The following is a 19,664-nucleotide window of genomic DNA, read 5'->3' as shown; positions in this document are numbered from 1 at the left end:
GTGATAGCAGAATAAAATGATGGTTGGATAAAAGGATGGCAGGATGGAAAGATAGCTGGATAGTAGAATCGTTGTATGGGAAGAGGGAATGATGGAAGAATGAGAGGGTAGAATGATGGCAGAATGTAAGAATGGTGTGATGGAAAGATAGTGGGATGAAAGAATGGTAGGATAGAAGGATAGCAGACAAGAAGGACGGTAGGATAGAAGGATAGCAGACAAGAAGGACGGTAGGATAGAAGGATAGCAGACAAGGAGGACGGTAGGATAGAAGGATAGCAGACAAGAAGGACGGTAGGATTAAATGGATAGGATGATGGAATAAACAAGGTAAGATTACAGGTATAAGGATTGAAAGATGTAAGGATGGGAGGGTATAGGGATAGAAGAACGGAATAATGGAATGATATATTGGATGTAAGGATGGCAGAATTGAAGAAAAGAAGCACGGAAGGACATAATGTTGGGTAATAAATATGTAATGATGTAAGGATGTGGAATAGATGGAATGATGAAATATAGAGAAGGATTGAAGGGAGGGAGGGCAGGATGGTAGGATGGAATGATGGAAAGAAAGGATGACAGAAGTGAAGTATTAATGAACTGGTACAAGGATGAAATAACAGAAGGATAGACGGGCTAAGTTGGGTAGAAGGATAGGATGAATGAGATGCTTTGATGGAATAACAGAAGGGCGTAATAAGGATAGAAAAGATGGAGTAATATGAAAAAAAAAATTGAATAACAGAATGTATGAAAGAATGTATGAAGGAATATTTATGGCGCCATGGAACAGGTGAAATTATAGAAGAGTAAAAGAGAAGGGCCTATTACCTGCACTGTGGATATCAAACATGGCGGCGATGAGTAGGTCTCCGGGTATGAACATCGTTGGTTGTTCGTTTGACATGTACTGACAGGAGATACATTTTTCTTTGCAAGATGGACGCACTGACGTCACTGACGCCCCACCGAATAGTTTGAGGCTGTTTTCGTTCAAAGAAAACCGTTCATTGGTTAAGCTGTACTCACCCACCTGTAAAATGTAGAAGAAAAGGAAAACATGATCAGAATATTTCACGGACAAGTGGGTCTTATCCCAAGACGTTCTTGTATACGGTAACCACTTTATCGTCATGTATGCATATATAATAATAATAATAATAATAATAATAATAATAATAATAATAATAATAATAATAATAATAATATATATATATATATATTTCTTTTTTTCTTCCTTTCTTTCTTTCTATCCATCTCTCTCTCTCTCTCTCTCTCTCTCTCTCTCTCTCTCTATATATATATATATATATATATATATATATATATATATATATATAGCTATATCTCACTCTCTGTATATATATATATATATATATATATATATATATATACGTATATATATATTTATACACACACACACACAGATGTATATATATATATATATATATATACACACATATATATACATATATGTACGTATGTATCTGGGTGTGTGTGTGTGTCTGTCTCCAACCATCGCTTAACGACCGGTGATGGTGTGTTTACGACCTTGTGACATAGCGGTTCGGTAATAGATACCGATATAATAAGAACCAAGTTTAACAAAAAAAAAAAGTACTGGGGTCGATTGGTGCAACTAAAAATTCTTTAAAACGGCGCCCCAGCCTGGCCGCAGTCTAATGTGCTAGACAGATTAGTTTAAGAGAATAATAGAATAATGTTGAGAGAATAATGGAATCATACCAGATCATATTTTTTGGAATTGTAATTGAATATTTCGAAAGGAATGTTGCCAAAACCATTCTTGTCGAAAGCAAAATAGTGTAGATTTTCGTCTCTGAATCTGGCTGCTTTGATGTTCTTGACGAGTATGTCTCCACTGTCACGTGACGTTAAGAACTTGCTACAGACACCACTGTAATTCTGACCGCACACCTCCCTCAAAGAACTATCAAGACCGTGAGCGAACGCATAGACAGCATCGGTAACGAACAACACTCTCGGGTCGAGTTCAAACCAAGGTGAAGACGTAATTTTAGACTTGGCATATGTGGCGTTGCAAAGTTGGCCGTGCTTCAGTACATCGGCAGAAGTGAGGGCACATTTAAACATATTTTGAAACCATTCGATGAACCAAGGATTGTGTGCGTGATTCTGAGCATCTAGTGAATCCAAGTAGTTCTGAAAATCGGCAATCGCCGCTGTCTTGTAACGAAATATCAACGTGCCGTCTGCTTCATTCTCGAAACCTTTTACTATATGGTCAGATGTTCCCCAACTGTCCAAACCAATGAAAGTAAATTCTCCGGCAGCCGCCTCGGCTCGGATACTTTCCAGAATTCTCCGAATAGATTTCTTATTTCTGACAAGAACCACAACAGGTTTTGCGTTCGGGTTTCGTCTAAGAGCATTTATCAACTCAGTGCTCTTCTGTAGCTTGTCAATTGAGTGGCTTGCAACCACGCAAATACCATATTTTGCTGCTTCTTTGACCAGTTCCATCCGGCCATTTTCGCCGTAAGAATCCTCTGAATACAACACCTGATAAGAGAAAGAAAACAACTTTAGAACAACTTTAAACAGTTTGACATAGGAAACTATTAAATGAAAACGGACGTGCCTGTATGTATATTTGTATGTGTATATGCATAGATACATATATACACATATAAGTGTACGCATGCATATATACAGACATACACACATATGCGTAAATACATGTACAAAAACATACATATAAAAATACACGCATACATATACATACGCACATACATACACATATTCATAAATAAAAAAGAACCCTTAGTATATATGATATATCATATACATACATACAATTAAACCTTGGGAGAGGCATTATGCCGGTAATAAACACATGCACTTGAAATACACATACGAAATATACACACATAATTTATATATATATATATATATATATATATATATATATATATATATATATATATATATATATATATGTATGTATGTATATGGCAATCTTTGTATCCAACTTAATGTGAATATATTGTTAGAATACCGTATTACAGTGGTATTCGCCTTGTAAGATCCTCTCATATAGACGAAAAGTGCTCAGAAGCACAAACATATCGCTAGCAGACGAAAGCCGTCTAACATGGGTCGCAGAACTGCTAGATCACGTGATTTCAACTTATATGCGTTTCGTCAGTTGCAGGCGTTCATTCATCGTATGTCTGAAAAATCCCACCGCCAATGATATGCCGCTAAACATAAGGCAAAGTCACCTCCACAGGATTGGAAATCAGAAAGCAAAATACCGCAACGTATGAAAACGAAACGAACAAAAAAGCAACGAGTAAGCTGCCAAATAATTTACGTGTTTATTTTTATATCCTAAGGATGGATAACGGAGTTTGGTATTTTATACAAATCAAAAATAATAGTTGGATAAAAGTTTGGTATCACTTTTGTCCAAAAGTTAAATGCCATATTTTCCAGCATACAAGTCGACATAGTGTATAGTGTAAAGATTCAAACATCATCACTCTTGTTGGAATTTTTGGTCCTGCAAAGTCATCTTTGTGTATAGGTCGACTGACCTTTTTCTGTCTGTAACTTTTGGTTTGAAAAATTCAACTTGTATGTTGTAAAATGCAGTGCAAAATGTTTCCCACACACATTCCCTCAAGCACATGTACACATACATTCTCTCAAACCCATACAAGCCAACATAGTGTGTAGCGTAAACATTCAAACACTGTTGCAATGTTTCCTAATCTTGTTGCATTTCACATGGAATTTTTGCTTCTCCAAAGTCATTTTGGTGCAGTAGTTGACCTAACTTTAATTTGGCTATAAATGTTGACCTGAAAAATTTGACAAGCATGAAAAAAAAATTGATTACTTTTTATTCAAATTCAAAATTTGGATAAGGGGTAAAGTTGACCTTTATCAGAAAACCAACTCAGAACGTAAGGAAACGTAAATGAGTACCACAAAGGGGTTTAGCGGCTCGTCCTTTACTATTGAGCCTGCTAACGTATCGCCTCTAAAAAGGACCATCAATAATAACAAGGTCTTTTCTACATAAATTTAAAAAAATTAAAATGATTGGTTGATAAAGAAGGAAATAATTGTCTTACTTGTACATATTTCCATCCAACATTTCGAAGAAACTGAGAGAGTATTCGCATGAGCGTTGAGTGTAGCTGTAACGGGTTCAAATAAAACGGAAATTCATTGGTAGACATTGGTTTCATCTGATAGCCCATGGCAGTATAACCGATGAACGGCCGCTTCAGACGATCCATGGTCTCTGCCAAGGGTACAGTTAGCCAGGTATCAGCTAGACCCAAATATCCTGATATGGTTCTAGGCTGGAGTTGGGAACGAGTGAGAGAGTCGACCACCTTGAGTCGTCCGTGTTGTAAGTCTGAAATCTGTGATACGGCGCTGCTAGACGAACTACAGTCGTCTAATATTAAAGTTCCAAGCTTCACTCCAGGCAGCAACGAAGGAAAGAGTCCTTTAAGGTTATCTATGGCGTACAGCACTGCTTCAAGATACTGCATCTGCAACAAAACACGGGAAACACGATTCGATTATAAGCAAAGAAGAGAAAACAAGCTGGTCATCTGATTACTATTCACATCATACTGCTTATTATTCAGACCATACTGTTTGTTATTCAGATCATACTGTCAAATGTTATGCTTATTTATACATATTTTTTTTAATTGATCACACATTATCGCACAGCGTCGCGATTTTGCTGATGTGATTGTTTATCTTTAAAGTGACATTGTAGGACAAATGTGAAAAGCCAGATCTGGCCAGTTTGGACATAAAACAAGTAAAATATACTTTGTAATATATTATAAGGCGGCGAGCAGACAGAAACGTTAGCACGCCGGATGAAATGCTTGGCGGTAATTCGTCTGTCTTTATGTTCTTTGCTCAAATTTCACCGAGGTCAACTTTGCCTTTCATCCTTTCGGGGTCGATAAATTAAATACCACTTGCGTACTGGGGTCGATCTAATCGACTGGCCACCCTCCCCGCCAAAATTTCGAGCCTTGTGCCAAGAGTAGAAAAGAATATACTCTGTAACGTATTATCGTTGCATAATAAAATACGGTGCCTCTACAACTCAATAATATATATATATATATATATATATATATATATATATATATATAGATGATGTATATACACATACACACACAAACCTAATATATTTATCTCCAATCAAATGACTGAAAGAATAAAAGAATAAAAGAATACATGCATGCACAAAACAAAAAACGAACTGGTTTACCTGGGCGCTGTCTGTTGTGAAAAGACCACAACTAAACGGCAAATCCCCTTTACTATGGAGAGAGAAGAAACTCGTTAAGATGACATCGCCGTTTCTGAAGAAATATTTGATATCCACAAAAGAGCCTAAACATGGCTGACAGGTCGCATTCGGACATAACGATGTCGGTAAAGACGGGAGCTCTGTAGTTCGATTGGAGCCATACATGAAGACTTTCGATGTGTCCAAAGACAAATGACCATCGGAGTAACTTCCGACCTGGATATGAAAATAAAATAGAATACATAATCATGATATATATATATCTATAAATACACACACACACACACACACACACACACACACACACATACACCCACACACATATATATATATATACATATATATATGATATTAGGGATAAAAATTCAAATTTACAGGTAAAAACTCAATTAAATTCAATTTATTAAAAATTAGAATCAAATTAAGTTCCACAGTATAGAATATATAAATATATAGTTTTAGAGAAGAGAACCAAAGTTCATGAACTTATCCATGAAAATCCACAGTCACATATAGAAAAATGGGACCTTTTGAGCGGGATGGGCTACTCGACCTGAAGAAAATTCTAACTGGGTCCCCATCTGCGAGGTCATGCGCTGTTTATCTTGATATGAGATCACCAGATGGCACACATATGGTTGTGATGCATGTGCCTGGTGTACCCTTATCAGATGGGTAGTCTAGAGGGGTATACTGGGCTTCGTATATTTGTACCCCAGTGTCACTTTGATGGCATGCACTGCTCTCTCACTCAATAATAATAATAATAATAATAATAATAATAATAATAATAATAATAATAATAATCTTTTACTCTTTTACTTGTTTCAGTCATTTGACTGCGGTCATGCTGGAGCACCGCCTTTAGTCGAGCAAATCGACCCCAGGACTTATTCTTTGGAAGCCTAGTACTTATTCTATCGCTTTCTCTTTGCCGAACCGCTAAGTTACGGGGACGTAAACACACCAGCATCAGTTGTCAAGTGATGTTGGGGGGACAAACACAGACACACAAACACACACACACACACATATATATATACATACATACACATATATACGACGGGCTTCTTTCAGTTTCCGTCTCCCAAATCCACTCACAAGGCTTTGGTCGGCCCGAGGCTATAGTAGAAGACGCTTGCCCAAGGTGCCACACAGTGGGACAGAACCCGGAGCCATGTGGTTGGTAAGCAAGCTACTTACCACACAGCCACTCCTATTATTATTATTATTATTATTATTAATAATAATAATAATAATAATAATAATTAAAAGAAGAAGAAGAAGAAGAAGAAGAAATTTTAGAAATACCCTACAATCTAGATGTATTGCAAAAATTGGCATTACTGGGAGCTGCACGCATATTGCGTAAAGTACTGTCTGTCTGGGGGTCCTTGTTGTGACTTGACAAACAGTAAGCCTACAAACCCCCGGAAGACACTTCTTCAATCAACTACTTCACCATATTGTATACTGTGTGACGGCTATGATAATAACAACAACAACAACCAAGAAAAGAAGAAATAACAACAGAAACAACAACAACAACAACAGCAGCAGCAGTCGCAGCAGCAACAACAATTTCATAAGTATTACTTACATTTCTAAACCGGAAGTTTTTATTCAACATTCCGTTGTAATTCCAAACGCCAAACTCAGGGCTGATTATTTCCCCGTTTTTATCAAAGCTCAGGTGTTTGGCTTTCTGGTAAGGCGCGTATCTATCAGAGGCCAAACTGGAAATCCTTTCGTCGGTTTTGTACGTAAACTCCACTTTCTTTAGATACTGCTCGGCGAAATCCTTGCTATTAAGGTTCAACAGAGCCGGGCATACTCCGGCAACGTTGCCGCACAATTGTTTTTGGGCCGTTTTTAGGGCACGTGCATAAGTAAACACCGCATGCACAGCAGGTTCTACATATTGGTCCTGGGAAAACTGAATCCTCTTCTCCTCTTCGCTGGGTAACACGCAGTCTGGATAGGAGTTAAACGGAGAGTGTATGACGCCAGGAAATTTGCACTTGTTTCGCATCATGTACCATTCTTTAATCCAGGGGTTTTCTTTAGACGGGTTCGATTCGTTGATGCGCTTCCAGTGATCTTCGAATTCTACGATGAAGCGCGTTCCAGTCAAAACTGCCACCATTCCTCGGGTGTATCTAAGAAAACAAAAATGTAAATTTCAAGTAAAAATGAATGAATGAATGAATGAATCAATCAATCAATCAATCAGTCGATCGATCGATCAAGCAATCGATCAGTCAAACTGTCAACCTACCTACCTACCTACCTACCTACCTACCTACCTACATTCCTACCTACCTACCTTCCTACCTACCTACCTACCTACCTACCTACCTACCTACCTACCTATCTACCCCTCTCTCTCTCTCTCTCTCTCTCTCTCTCTATTTATCTATCTATCTATATGAAATACCTGCCATGCATTAGAGACGATCTGTCACCCTTTATTTACGGCCTTCTTTCTGCCAGAACTCGACTGCCACCAGTCGATGGAGAGCGATGGGTTTGCTCAACCCTGCCCAACAGTCTAAATTTGCTCAAGCCATTCCGCATTCTATGACGGTGTCCCTATTACTCTATTAAGAATTTAAGGGCCCAAGGAGGTGTGCACCCCCCCCCCCCTACAGACACACATATTTTAATTTTTTATGTAGAGTTAACATTAAATTGAAGAATTACTGAATACTTTTTTTTTTTTAGTCGAATACATGTTTACTAAACTAAGTCACAGACGTCAGTCACCATATTTCATTTCCATTCCTAGTAGCTCTGATGAGCACATGGTATTACGTAACCGTGCTGTTATCTAACAACCGGTTTAACACCCAATGCGAAATTTATTGTTAAGATCGGCCGTAATGGATATATAATACTGTGCACATAGATTAAGATGTATATACGTATGCATATACATATATACATGCGTATAAATACATGTGTATGTATAAGTATAAATATATATGTGAGTGTGTGTGTGTGTGTGTGTGTGTGTGTGAGTGTGTGTGTGTGTGTGCGTGCGTTTGTAGGCGAGCAGTAAGTCGTCTGTCAGGATTAACAGCAACGCCTAATCCGACGGCCGATGTGAAGCAACAAGTCATATTGAAAGAGAAGGTAACTTGAAAATAATGATAATAATAATAATAATAATAATGATGATGATGATGATGATGATGATGATGATGATGATGATGATGATGATGATGATGAAGCTATTTAAATATTTGAGGTGGCAAAATAAACAGTCGAAAATAATTACATAGGAGGGGTGGGTGTGCTGAAAAGTTCCTGGCTTTTGGGTAAAAGAAAATACAGGTAAAAAAATACAGGTAAAAGAAAATACAGGTAAAAGAAAATACATATTCCCCCTCTTTGGTTCACACGCTTATTGCAGCGATCCTCCAGTTTTTCTGAGTACCCCCCCCCCCCACGTAAAAGAAACACGGAAGGTTGGGTCTCCAACCAGGACTTTTTCGCGCGATACACTTAAAGCCAGGAACTTTTCGGTATCCACCTCGTAGATTAATTTAATAAGGGAGGGAAACAAACCATTCTGTTATGTTTTATTGATGAAAACCAAAATACACACACACACACACACACACACACACACACACACATTAATTTTTCTCAGCTCAGTTACTTCTCTACAGGTTTTTATGCACCTGAAAATTCCTCACTCGTAATGAACCCTTGCCCCGACTTCGCTCTGTTCCAAAAGAATTTAAAAAACCAAAAACTCAACTCACGGGTTATTTGTATAATCATTGGCCAAGGATAAAGAATCAGTGACAATCCATTGTAGATCAGCTGCCCCAGGGTAAGTGTTGGCCACCTGAAATAACTTATTGGCCACCAATTCCGATCCAAGATAGATTACGCCTTTGCTCTCGGCCGCTTTTACCTGGCTGAGGACTTTCTCCATGCTTGCTGTGGAGAGGTCCTGGCTGGGCGTGCTGATGGCGGCGGTCAGGCACAGGTTTCTCTCAGACATTCTTTCGCGTAACTGCATGAAAGCCGCTATGGTATCAGGGTCGTCCGTGTAAACGACGGTGACAAAGATCCAGGTCAGCCGTTCTAGGACTTCCACCAAAACCTGTGTTAAAGACAAGAGGCGAAATGCCGACATATTATATACTTTCTTTCTGGGATGACAACAACAACAACAACAACAACAACAACAGCAACAACAACTACTACTACTACTACTACTACTACTTTTTTTGTTGGCACTCCGTCGCTTACGACGTCGAGGGTTCCAGTTGATTCGACCAACGGAACAGCCTGCTCGTGAAATTAACGTGCAAGTGGCTGAGCACTCCACAGACACATGTACCCTTAACGTAGTTCTCGGGGATATTCAGCGTGACATAGAGTGTGACAAGGCTGACCCTTTGAATTACAGGCACAACAGAAACAGGAAGTAAGAGTGAGAGAAAGTTGTGGTGGAAGAGTACAGCAGGGTTCGCCACCATCCCCTGCTGGAGCCTCGTGGGGCTTTTAGGTGTTTTCGCTCAATAAACACTCACAACGCCCGGTCTGGGAATCGAAACTGCGATCCTATGACCGCGAGTCTGCTGCCCTAACCACTGGGCCATTGCGCCTCCATATTCTTTCTCTTTCTCTCTTCTTACCAAAGTATAAAAGAAACTCGTTATTAACGATGGAAGCAGTATTAGTTCAAATTACAAATCTGTATAACATACTCAAAGTATATACACTGTTGAAAAACTTCTTAACTGCAGTCTCCATACCGAAAAAAATTCTCTGATAAACGTATAGGGTTAAAAGACAGAGATGTATCAACAACAGGTGAAAATCCCCCAGAGTTACTGATGAAGCTCAAAAAAGCAGAAATCTGTATTTAGCAACGCCATTGCAGTTGCTGGACGATTTCCCTTTTTCCTGCAGATTGATTTCTGTGTTTTCCAACACTATACGTTCACAAGCTGTGTTTTCTCGAAACAAAAACCACTGTTTAGATGGCTTTCAATAGTGTACATGATTTAAGTATGATAAACAGATTACTAATAAAAGAACCCTTGCAAATGAGAGATGATTAGCGTCTGAAGGAAATGTGATACTTACGCTCAGAAGTGGCTTTTCTGCAGGGACAGTTCTAACGATATAGGGGTACTTTTTCCCATCACTAAGCCTCGAAGTAGAAGCAATGTAAGTAACCAACGGTATCTCGTGCTGGGTCGTGTATTCAGCCAGTTCTACTGTAGCAGTGTCACTGTTGGCACCAATAACACCTTGATAGTAAAATAAAGAATAATTAATTCTTTACCGTTTAGAAGAAGCCTTCTAAAAACAATGTTTTATCAAAAAAGAGGAGAGAAGGGGAGAGAAGGGGAGAGGGGGAGAGAGAACAAAGAAACGAAGATGTAAGTAAATAAATAAATTTTTAAAATCAATATTTAATTAAAGGAAAAGTATTCGACAGAAGTGTGCAGTAATATTCATCATTATTTGTCTGTGTTGGTTGAAACGGGTTTTAAAACTCCTTCTTGCTACACATCCATTCACATTAGTGAATGTATTTGTGTGTATGTATGCACAATTTTGTCTGAGTGTATGTATGTATAATTTTGTCTTAATGGTCAGTGATGGTCTTCCTCGGTCACGAGCGAACAGCCATCATGTATGTATGTATGTATGTATGTATGTATGCATGTATGTATGCATGTATGTAACGAGTATCATTTTCTTTTGAAAATCAGCTGACGGCCTGACCAAGCATGGTAAAATACATGAGGTTACAACTCGGTTGGTGATGCCAGGAGACAGTTCAAGTGTTACATTTGTGAATTTATGAAAGTGTTACATGTACATGCATGTGTCTACACATGTTTGTCCAATGTTTGCCATTCTCCGTTTTATTTATTTATTCATTCATTTAATCATATACTTTGAATAAATTAAATGGAAGATTGTTGATTGGTTAAATTGGAATATTTACCCAGAAACATTTTCGATTCGGTTAGTCTTCGTCCGGGTGGTAAGTTGCAATTTTCGGCATCAATTTCTGCGATGGCCTCCTGGAGAATCACGTTAACATGTGACGTCTGGTCGCAGTAATCCTTGGCTACCATACCTGCAAGAATTTCAAACATACGTTCAATATACTAATATACTAATATACATTCATACATACATACACATACAAATACATACATGCATACATAAATGTATATGTGTAAACACACACACACACACACACATATATATGCTATATATATATTATATACTATATATATAAATATGCATATATATATATATGTATGTATATACATACACGTGCACACACATACGTGCACACATACATGCATACACACACACACACATATATATATATATAGATAAATATGTATATATACATATATATATATTTATACATGTATATATATATATGAATATATATGTATATATATATATACATATATATATGTACATATATATATATATATACATACTTCTAAGTATGTAAAAGTACTATAAATATGTAATTAAGAAAAATTATTGAGTTTTCTCCAATTTAATCATCATCATCATCATCAACAACAACACACGAACGGAGGTATAAACAATTGGTCTAATTGTTGTTCGGACACAAGAAACTAAATATAACGAAACAATGGCGCCTTGGCCAATCCGCTGCGTCCGTCAGTCCACTCGGTCGTCTGCACTGTCATAGCAAGTCGCATGTTGGGCACATAATCTCCAGAAGACATCAATTACTTACCCAAAAGTATTCCAGGTACATAGCTATCAGCTAAATATTGTCCATTGAAATACTCTCCTTTCTTGTTCAATAAATCGAGGGTCCACCGGATCGCTTCATACGCCTGCATCGACACTAAAACGGATGTAGGAAAGACAAATGATGTTTTACTCTTTATTGGTATTGTACTCACGCACGCACACACGCACGCACGCACACACACACACACACACACACACACACACACACACACACACACACACACACACAGAGGGAAGGAGAGAGAGAGGGGGAAAGAGTGAGATGGAGAATGAGAGATAGATGCATACGTACATACATACACACTCATACACATATATACGTACTTATACATGCGTGTATAGAAATCATATTTACACTGACATGCATACATACATTCATAATATATGCACGTATATGTATTGTATACACACACACGCACGTACACACACATATATATATATACATCACATAAATATGATATCCATGTATATATGCATGTATATATACATACATACATACATACACACACACACACACACACACACACACACACACACACACACATATATATATATATATATATATATATATATAAATTTAATGAATGGAATGAAACGCATATTATAACTGCATACTTTTATTCCGACATATGTTTCGAAGAATTACAATTTATGCGATCATAAACAGGAGTTACACCACACCACAGTTATTTTGTGATCTTTGCTACCCTGGCATCTATTAACCAATTTATTTTGTCCGAGTTATTTATTACTAGGAGAAAATAAATACATATAAAAAAAAAAAAAAATATATATATATATATATATATATATATATATATATATATATATATATATATATATATATATATATATATATATACATGCATAAGTATATAATCTCTCTCTCCCTTTTTATCTCCCCTTCCTACTTTCTCTTTCTTCTCGCCTCCTCTTCCATTTGATTTCCCCCCTCTCTCTCTATTTACTTTTATATCCCCTCTCAAGCTCCTCTCACTCTCTCTCTCTTTCTCTCTTCACCTTTCTACTCCTTCACCCGTTTTCATTTCCACCCTCTGTCTTTCTCTTTCTTTCTCTTTCTTTCTCTTTCTTTCTCACTCTCTCTCTCTTCTTCTCTCCTCCTCTCTCTTCTTCTCTCCTCCTCTCTCTACTTACCTGTATTAGTTTCTCCACATCCATATTTTCCAGAGCCCTTGTTATGAAACGAGAACACACCGACAATCAACGCTTGACCGGCCGACTGGATGGCTGACTTGGTATGCCCTTCATCGCAAGTGTTCTGCCTCAGTGCACAGAACAGTAGACTTGGATAACTGACCAGTACCAAGAAGATGACGAAAGTAGGTCTGAAGTAATTGTCTGTAAAAAAAAAAAAAGAAAAAGAAAGAAATAGAAATGGCGAGATTACTGACCATTCCAACTGTTTATTCTGACATTAAACTAGACAGGGGTCGGTGAACAGGGATGTCTTAACTTTAAAGCAAAATTAAGTTTTACTTCGACCAGGATTCGATCCTGATGCCAAAAGACGTCTAAAATTATTTTGAAACAAAAGTTAAGTTGCACTGCCATGAACAGAATTCGAACCTGAAGTCGTAGGATATCTAGAATTAACTTATAACTACACTGCCTTGGGTAAGGATTCTGCACCGTTGGCGAAGAACATCTGAAATCAAAAGGAAACTAGACTGCCGTGACCAGGATTCGAACCTGGGTTACCACGGACACAACGTGGGATCCTAACCACTAGACGATCACGACCAACCGTCTAATTACCGTGACGGTCCCAGATTAGTTAAATTAAACCGCCTCTGGTCTGTCAGAGAAATGCTGTTAAAATGGATTTGTTTAGACCAGGGGTCGACGAATCTGAATAAATTATCCCAAGGGTGGGGGGTGAAGGTGGGGGTAAAAAGGAAATTATTGTCGGTAATGAGGACTCATTAGGCATAAGTAAAATTATATAAAAAACGTGTTTTTTGTTGCGAGAGAGATTTTTTTTTCTGGCAACACTGCATCTGTGTTGTTTGTTGGTGTTTGGCACTCCGTCGGTTACGACGATGAGGGTTCCAGTTGATCCGATCAACGGAAACAGCCTGCTCGTGAAATTAACGTGCAAGTGGCTGAGCACTCCACAGACACGTGTACCCTTAACGTAGTTCTCAGGGATATTCAGCATGACACAGAGTGTGACAAGGCTGGCCCCTTTGAATTACAGGTACAACAGAAACAAGAAGTAAGAGAAAGTTGTGGTGAAAGAGTACAACAGGGTTCACCTGCCATCTCCTGCTGGAGCCTTGTGGAACTTTAGGTGTTTTCGCTCGATAAACACTCACATCGCTCGGTCTGGGAATCGAAACTGCGATCCTACGACCGCGAGTCCGCTGCCCCTAACCACTGGGCCATTGCGCCTCCACACTGCATCTGTAAAGAGATTCCTATAAATAGGTTCAATAATAATAAAAACAGATTCAGTAAAACTTTTGAATTCAAAGAATCCGTGATCTTCTTCCTTTCAAATCAAATGGGTAACGTCGGCGTAAATAAATATATTTAGGGGGTAATTGGTTAAAAAAAAAAAAATTCCCCGACCACTGAACTAGGGCATAAACACACACACACACAGACACACACACACACACACACACACACACACACACAAATACATATATCTTCTGTCTTGACTGCGGCCATGCTGGAGCACCACCTTGGAGAATGTTTTGTCGAATGAATCGATCCCAGTACTTACTTTTTCTTTTTTTTTATAGCTTTGTTACCTTCACCGAACTGCTAAGTTATGGGGACGTAAACGCACCAACACCGGTTGTAAAGCGGTGGTGGGAGGCAAACACAGACACAAACAGACTCACAAGCTTACTTCCCAATCACATGATTTCAGGTTCAGTCTCAGACTAATTAATAAAATTAGTATAATTTTATTAATTAGTAAAATTTACTAATATATCTAAGTATATATGTATATATATACACATATTTATACATATATGTATATATATGTATATATACATATATTTATACACGTATATATATATATATATATATATATATATATATATATATATATATATATATATATATATATATATAAATTCAATAATAGGACGAATTCTTTTACAAGAATTCATCAAGTAGCTAGCGTGAAAAAACCTCATAAGGGAAAAAATCCATCATTTATTCCCGAAATATATATATATATATATATATAAGGGCATTACTATACAATAATGCCTCACGCTATGAGGGACTCTAAGGTCAGACTACCATAAAAAGCACATTTTTACCGAAAGCGAGGAAATGCAGCTCTCAAAGCCAAAGGGGTTGGCTTTGAGAGCTGCATTTCCTCGCTTTCGGTAAAAATGTGCTTTTTATGGTAGTCTGACCTTAGAGTCCCTCATAGCGTGAGGCATTATTGTATAGTAATGCCCTTATATATATATATATATATATATATATATATATCATGTACACACACACGCGCGCGCACACACACACACACGCACACACACACACGCACACAAAATTTATCATAGTTTCTGAAATATGAATAACCCTTTTTACTACCAGCACAAGGCCAGCAATGTTGGCAAAGAGGGTAAGTCGATTACAGCGACCCAAGAGTTCAACGGGTACTTATTTTATCGACCCCGAAAGGATGAAAGGCAAAGTCGACCTCGGCGGAATTTGAACTCAGAATTTAAAAACGGATGAAATGCCGCTTAGCATTTTGCTTGGCGTGTTAACCATTCGCCCAGCGCGCCACTTTATAATATCAACAACAGCAACATCAATAATAATAATAATAATAATAATAATAATAATAATAATAATAATAATAATAATAATCCTTTCTACTATAAGCACAAGGCCTGAAATTTGAGGGAGGGGAGCCAGTCGGTTATATCGACCCCAGTGCGTAACTGGTACTTATTTTATCGACCCTGAAATGAGGAAACGCAAAGTCGATCTCAGCGGAATTTGAACTCACAACGTAACGGCATACTAATGTTTGCAGCCTTAAATAATTCTTTCTATTATAAGGATAACGCCAGAAATTTTTTTTTTTGGGGGGGGGGAATCAAATTGATAACATCGACCCAAGTATTCAACTGGTACCTATTTCATCCGAAAGGATGAAAGGCTGTGTCGACCTAAGTGGAATTTGAACTCAGAAAGGACGAAACGTTGCTAAGCAGGATAGGCGCAGGTGTGGGTGTGTGGTAAGTAGCTTGCTTACCAACCACATGGTACTGGGTTCAGTCCCACTGCGTGGCACCTTGGGCAAGTGTCTTCTACTATAGCCTCGGGCCAACCGAAGCCTTGTGAGTGGATTTGGGAGACGGAAACTGAAAGAAGCCCATCGTATATATGTATATATATATGTGTATGTGTGTGTATATGTTTGTGTGTCTGTGTTTGTCCCCCTAGTATTGCTTGACAACCGATGCTGGTGTGTTTACGTCCCCGTAACATTAGCGGTTCGGAAAAAAAGAAAGAGACCGATAGAATAAGTACTAGGCTTACAAGGAATAAGTCCTGGGGTCGATTTGCTCGACCAAAAGGCGGTGCTCCAGCATGGCCGCAGTCAAATGACTGAAACAAGTAAAAGAGTAAAAGAGTCTAAGCATTTTGCCGGACGGGCTAACGACTCCGACAACTCAACGCCTAAGTCTAACCATTATATTAATAGTTCTTCATAATTCCTTACCTTTCATGGTTTATTTCATTCCTCGACAGTAATTATCACTAAAATGCCTCTCTCCTCTCGATTCGAACTGCTAATCCCAATCGATCCAATATGCAACTCCGTCTGGTTATTATTCTTCGTTCTTGTTAATCTTCGTATATTTTTCTCTCCAAATATTCGTTAATCCAGGATATATATTTTCTGTTACTGCTATAACCGGCAAATACACCGAATATGATGTCGCATTAAATTGGATTCCTGCAGAATTTTATAATCTATAAATACAATATATATCCATTTAGTGGATGTTAATCCCGCTGGATTTCTCAACAAACATTAATAAACTTGGATTAATAGTCTTCTATAATTTTGTTGTTAATCGCTAATCCAATGGCTATACGTATACATATAAGTATATATATTTATATATATATGCGTGTATATCTTTATGTTATCCGTATGTGTGTGACTGTGTATGTGTGTGTGTGTGTGTGTGTGTGTCTATGTGAAAATTTGAGATCTTTTTAATCCTTAATCCAGTATATATAATCCACAATAGTCACTCTTCGTATCTTGGAAACTGGATTAAGGAATAAGAAAAATGTTAAATAAAGAAAATGAAAGAAAAGAAGAAGAGGAATGAAACTGAATGACTGAGGACGTGTTGCTTTGTGTTACGTTATTGTTGTTGTTGTTGTGGTTGTTGTGGAGGTTGTTGTTGTTGTTGTGGTTGTTTGGTGAAATCTCCCAGAAGTCTTTGCGACAACTTCGTTAGTTTTTTTCGAAGTCCCAAGCCACGACCAAAGGCTGGAGCTGTCAGCCTTTATCAATCGATAGAACAGACGATCAGAGGGGGGAGGGAAAGAAAAGCGGGTGAGGAGGAGGTGGGTAAAGCAGGGAGAGAGTGGTAGGAGGAGAATGGAGTTTGAATGAGAGAAGAGGAAGAGAGAATGAGAGACCGAGAGAGAGAGAGAGAAAGAGAGAGAGGGGGGAGCTAGAAGGAGTATGTGTTGGTATGTGTGTGTGAGCGTCTGTGTGTGTGTGTGTGTGTGTGCGTATCTTTGGGTGGCGTTCTTTCTCACACTGTCACAGCCACTCTATCTGTTTTTGTCTTTCTGTCTTTGTTCTCTCTCTCTCTCTGTCGCCTTATATCTCCCCACCTCTCTCTCTCTCTTTCATACGCATATACTCTCTCTCTCTTTCACACGCATACTTTCTCCCTCTTTCACACTCATATACTCTCTCTCTCTCTCTCTCTCTCTTTCACATGCATATACTCTCTCTCTCTCTCTCTCTCTCTCTCTCTCTCTGTGTGATTGAAGAAAGAATAAGAGAGTGTGAAACAATATAGACAGGTTTGTAGAGTGTGAGGACGTCGAAATAGAGATTAAGTGAGTGGGAGAGAGAGAGAGAGAGAGGGAGGAGGTGAGAAATAGAGAAAGGAGGAGAACGAGAAAGAGAGAAACAAAGAGTGAAGTGGCAGAGAGAGAGAGAGACAGGGAGAATGGAGGGAGGTAATGACGAAAAGAAAAAGAGGGAGCTAATGGATGTAGGACAGAGAGGGAGAGGCAGAGGCAGAGAAAGAGAGAGAGACAGAAAGGGAGAGAGGAAGAGTAAAAGAAGGAAATGATTGACAGGAAATAGTAGGGAAGGGGTGTTGAAAAAACAGTAAGGACAGCATACGTGTGTATGAGTCTGTGTGTGTGTGTGTGCGCGCGCTTGTGTGTATGTGTGTGTGTGTGAGGCAGAGAGAGAGAGAGAAAGGGTGAATGGCAGAGAGAGAGAAGGGTAGGTAATGGAAACGGTGATTAATATTAAGAGTGGATAGGTGAGGGGGGGGAGCAGGCAAGATCGTCTGCTCGTTGGACAAATTGTCGTCAGGCATTTTGTTATGTCTCGACGTCATGAGTTGAAATAACGCCAAGGTCGACTTTGCCTTTCTTCCTTTCAGGAGTCGATAAGCTAAGTACCAGTTGAACACTGGAGATCGATGTTGCCAACTTAACCCCCCCCCCCCTTCACCCGAAACTGCTGGCCTTGTGCCAAAATTTGAAACTTAATATTAAGAGGCGGATGGAAATTCCGCTGGGGGTCGACTTTGCCTGACATCTCTTCGGGATCGATAAAATAAGTACCAGTTGAGTACTGGGGTCCATGAAAACCTCTGAAATTGTTGGCCTTTGTCAAACTTTGAAAGCAATATTAAGAGTGGGTGGGTGAGGCGGCGAGCTGGTAGAGTCGCTATGGCGCCGGGCAAAATGCTTAGCGGCATTTCGTCTGTTTTTATGTTCTCATTTCAAATTCTACCAAGGTCGACTTTGCTTTTTATCCATTCGGGTCGATGTGTACTCGACATACCCTCTTTCCCGGAATTGCTGGCCTCGAGCCAAGATTTGAAACCAATCTTAAGAGTGAGAGGGGAGAGAGACTTTGAGAGTGAGAAAGAGAGAGAGAGAGAGAGAGAGAGAGAGAGAGAGAGAGAGAGAGAGAGAGAGAGGGGGATGAATAGATAGACAGAGAGAGAGAGAGAGAGAGATAGTTAGCTAGCTAGCTAGCTAGATAGATAGGGTGAAAGAGAGGGTGTAGGAGAGTGAGTGGGAGAGCGAGAGACATACTAAAGGAAATTTAAAGAGAGAGTGAGTGGTACAAATCAGGAATCTCTTTAGATTCTGTTATCATTTGTTACTTAAGAACTGTGTGTGTGTGTGCGGGTGTATGTGTGAGTGTGCGTGTGTGTGTACGTGTGTATGTGTACGCGTGTGTGTTGTGCGTGTTTGTGTGTTTGTGATGACATGAGTGTGTCTAGGGGTGCATAAATGTGTATATATT

General features: G+C 38.7%; 1 protein-coding gene across 2 annotated transcripts in view; it reads right to left on the bottom strand.

Annotated features, from left to right (window-relative positions):
* LOC106868777 (uncharacterized) overlaps positions 1–17,874 on the bottom strand; it is a 39,827-nt gene extending 21,953 nt beyond the window's left edge. Inside the window, exons 1-12 of one of the 2 annotated variants that reach the window (XM_089341384.1) lie at positions 16,857–17,511; positions 14,407–14,568; positions 13,286–13,489; positions 12,111–12,224; positions 11,328–11,462; positions 10,454–10,620; positions 9,115–9,461; positions 6,945–7,503; positions 5,303–5,560; positions 4,128–4,556; positions 1,750–2,547; positions 835–1,036 (exon numbers count right to left, since the gene is read on the bottom strand). In XM_089341384.1, the coding sequence (XP_089197510.1) occupies positions 835–1,036; positions 1,750–2,547; positions 4,128–4,556; positions 5,303–5,560; positions 6,945–7,503; positions 9,115–9,461; positions 10,454–10,620; positions 11,328–11,462; positions 12,111–12,224; positions 13,286–13,489; positions 14,407–14,413 (3,220 nt within the window). In that variant the 5' untranslated portion in view covers positions 14,414–14,568; positions 16,857–17,511. Of the gene's footprint in view, positions 1–834; positions 1,037–1,749; positions 2,548–4,127; positions 4,557–5,302; positions 5,561–6,944; positions 7,504–9,114; positions 9,462–10,453; positions 10,621–11,327; positions 11,463–12,110; positions 12,225–13,285; positions 13,490–14,406; positions 14,569–16,856 lie in introns of both variants that reach the window. The other variant, XM_089341383.1, reaches the window with a different exon arrangement.
* Between the last annotated feature and the right edge of the window lie 1,790 nt (positions 17,875–19,664).

The sequence above is a fragment of the Octopus bimaculoides genome, chromosome 24 (genome assembly GCF_046866305.1).
Source record: "Octopus bimaculoides isolate indiv1 chromosome 24, ASM4686630v1, whole genome shotgun sequence".
In the NCBI taxonomy this organism is placed as follows: domain Eukaryota; kingdom Metazoa; phylum Mollusca; class Cephalopoda; order Octopoda; family Octopodidae; genus Octopus; species Octopus bimaculoides.
The sequence above is the reverse complement of the archived record's forward strand: the minus strand, read 5'-3'. Positions and strand labels throughout refer to the sequence as shown.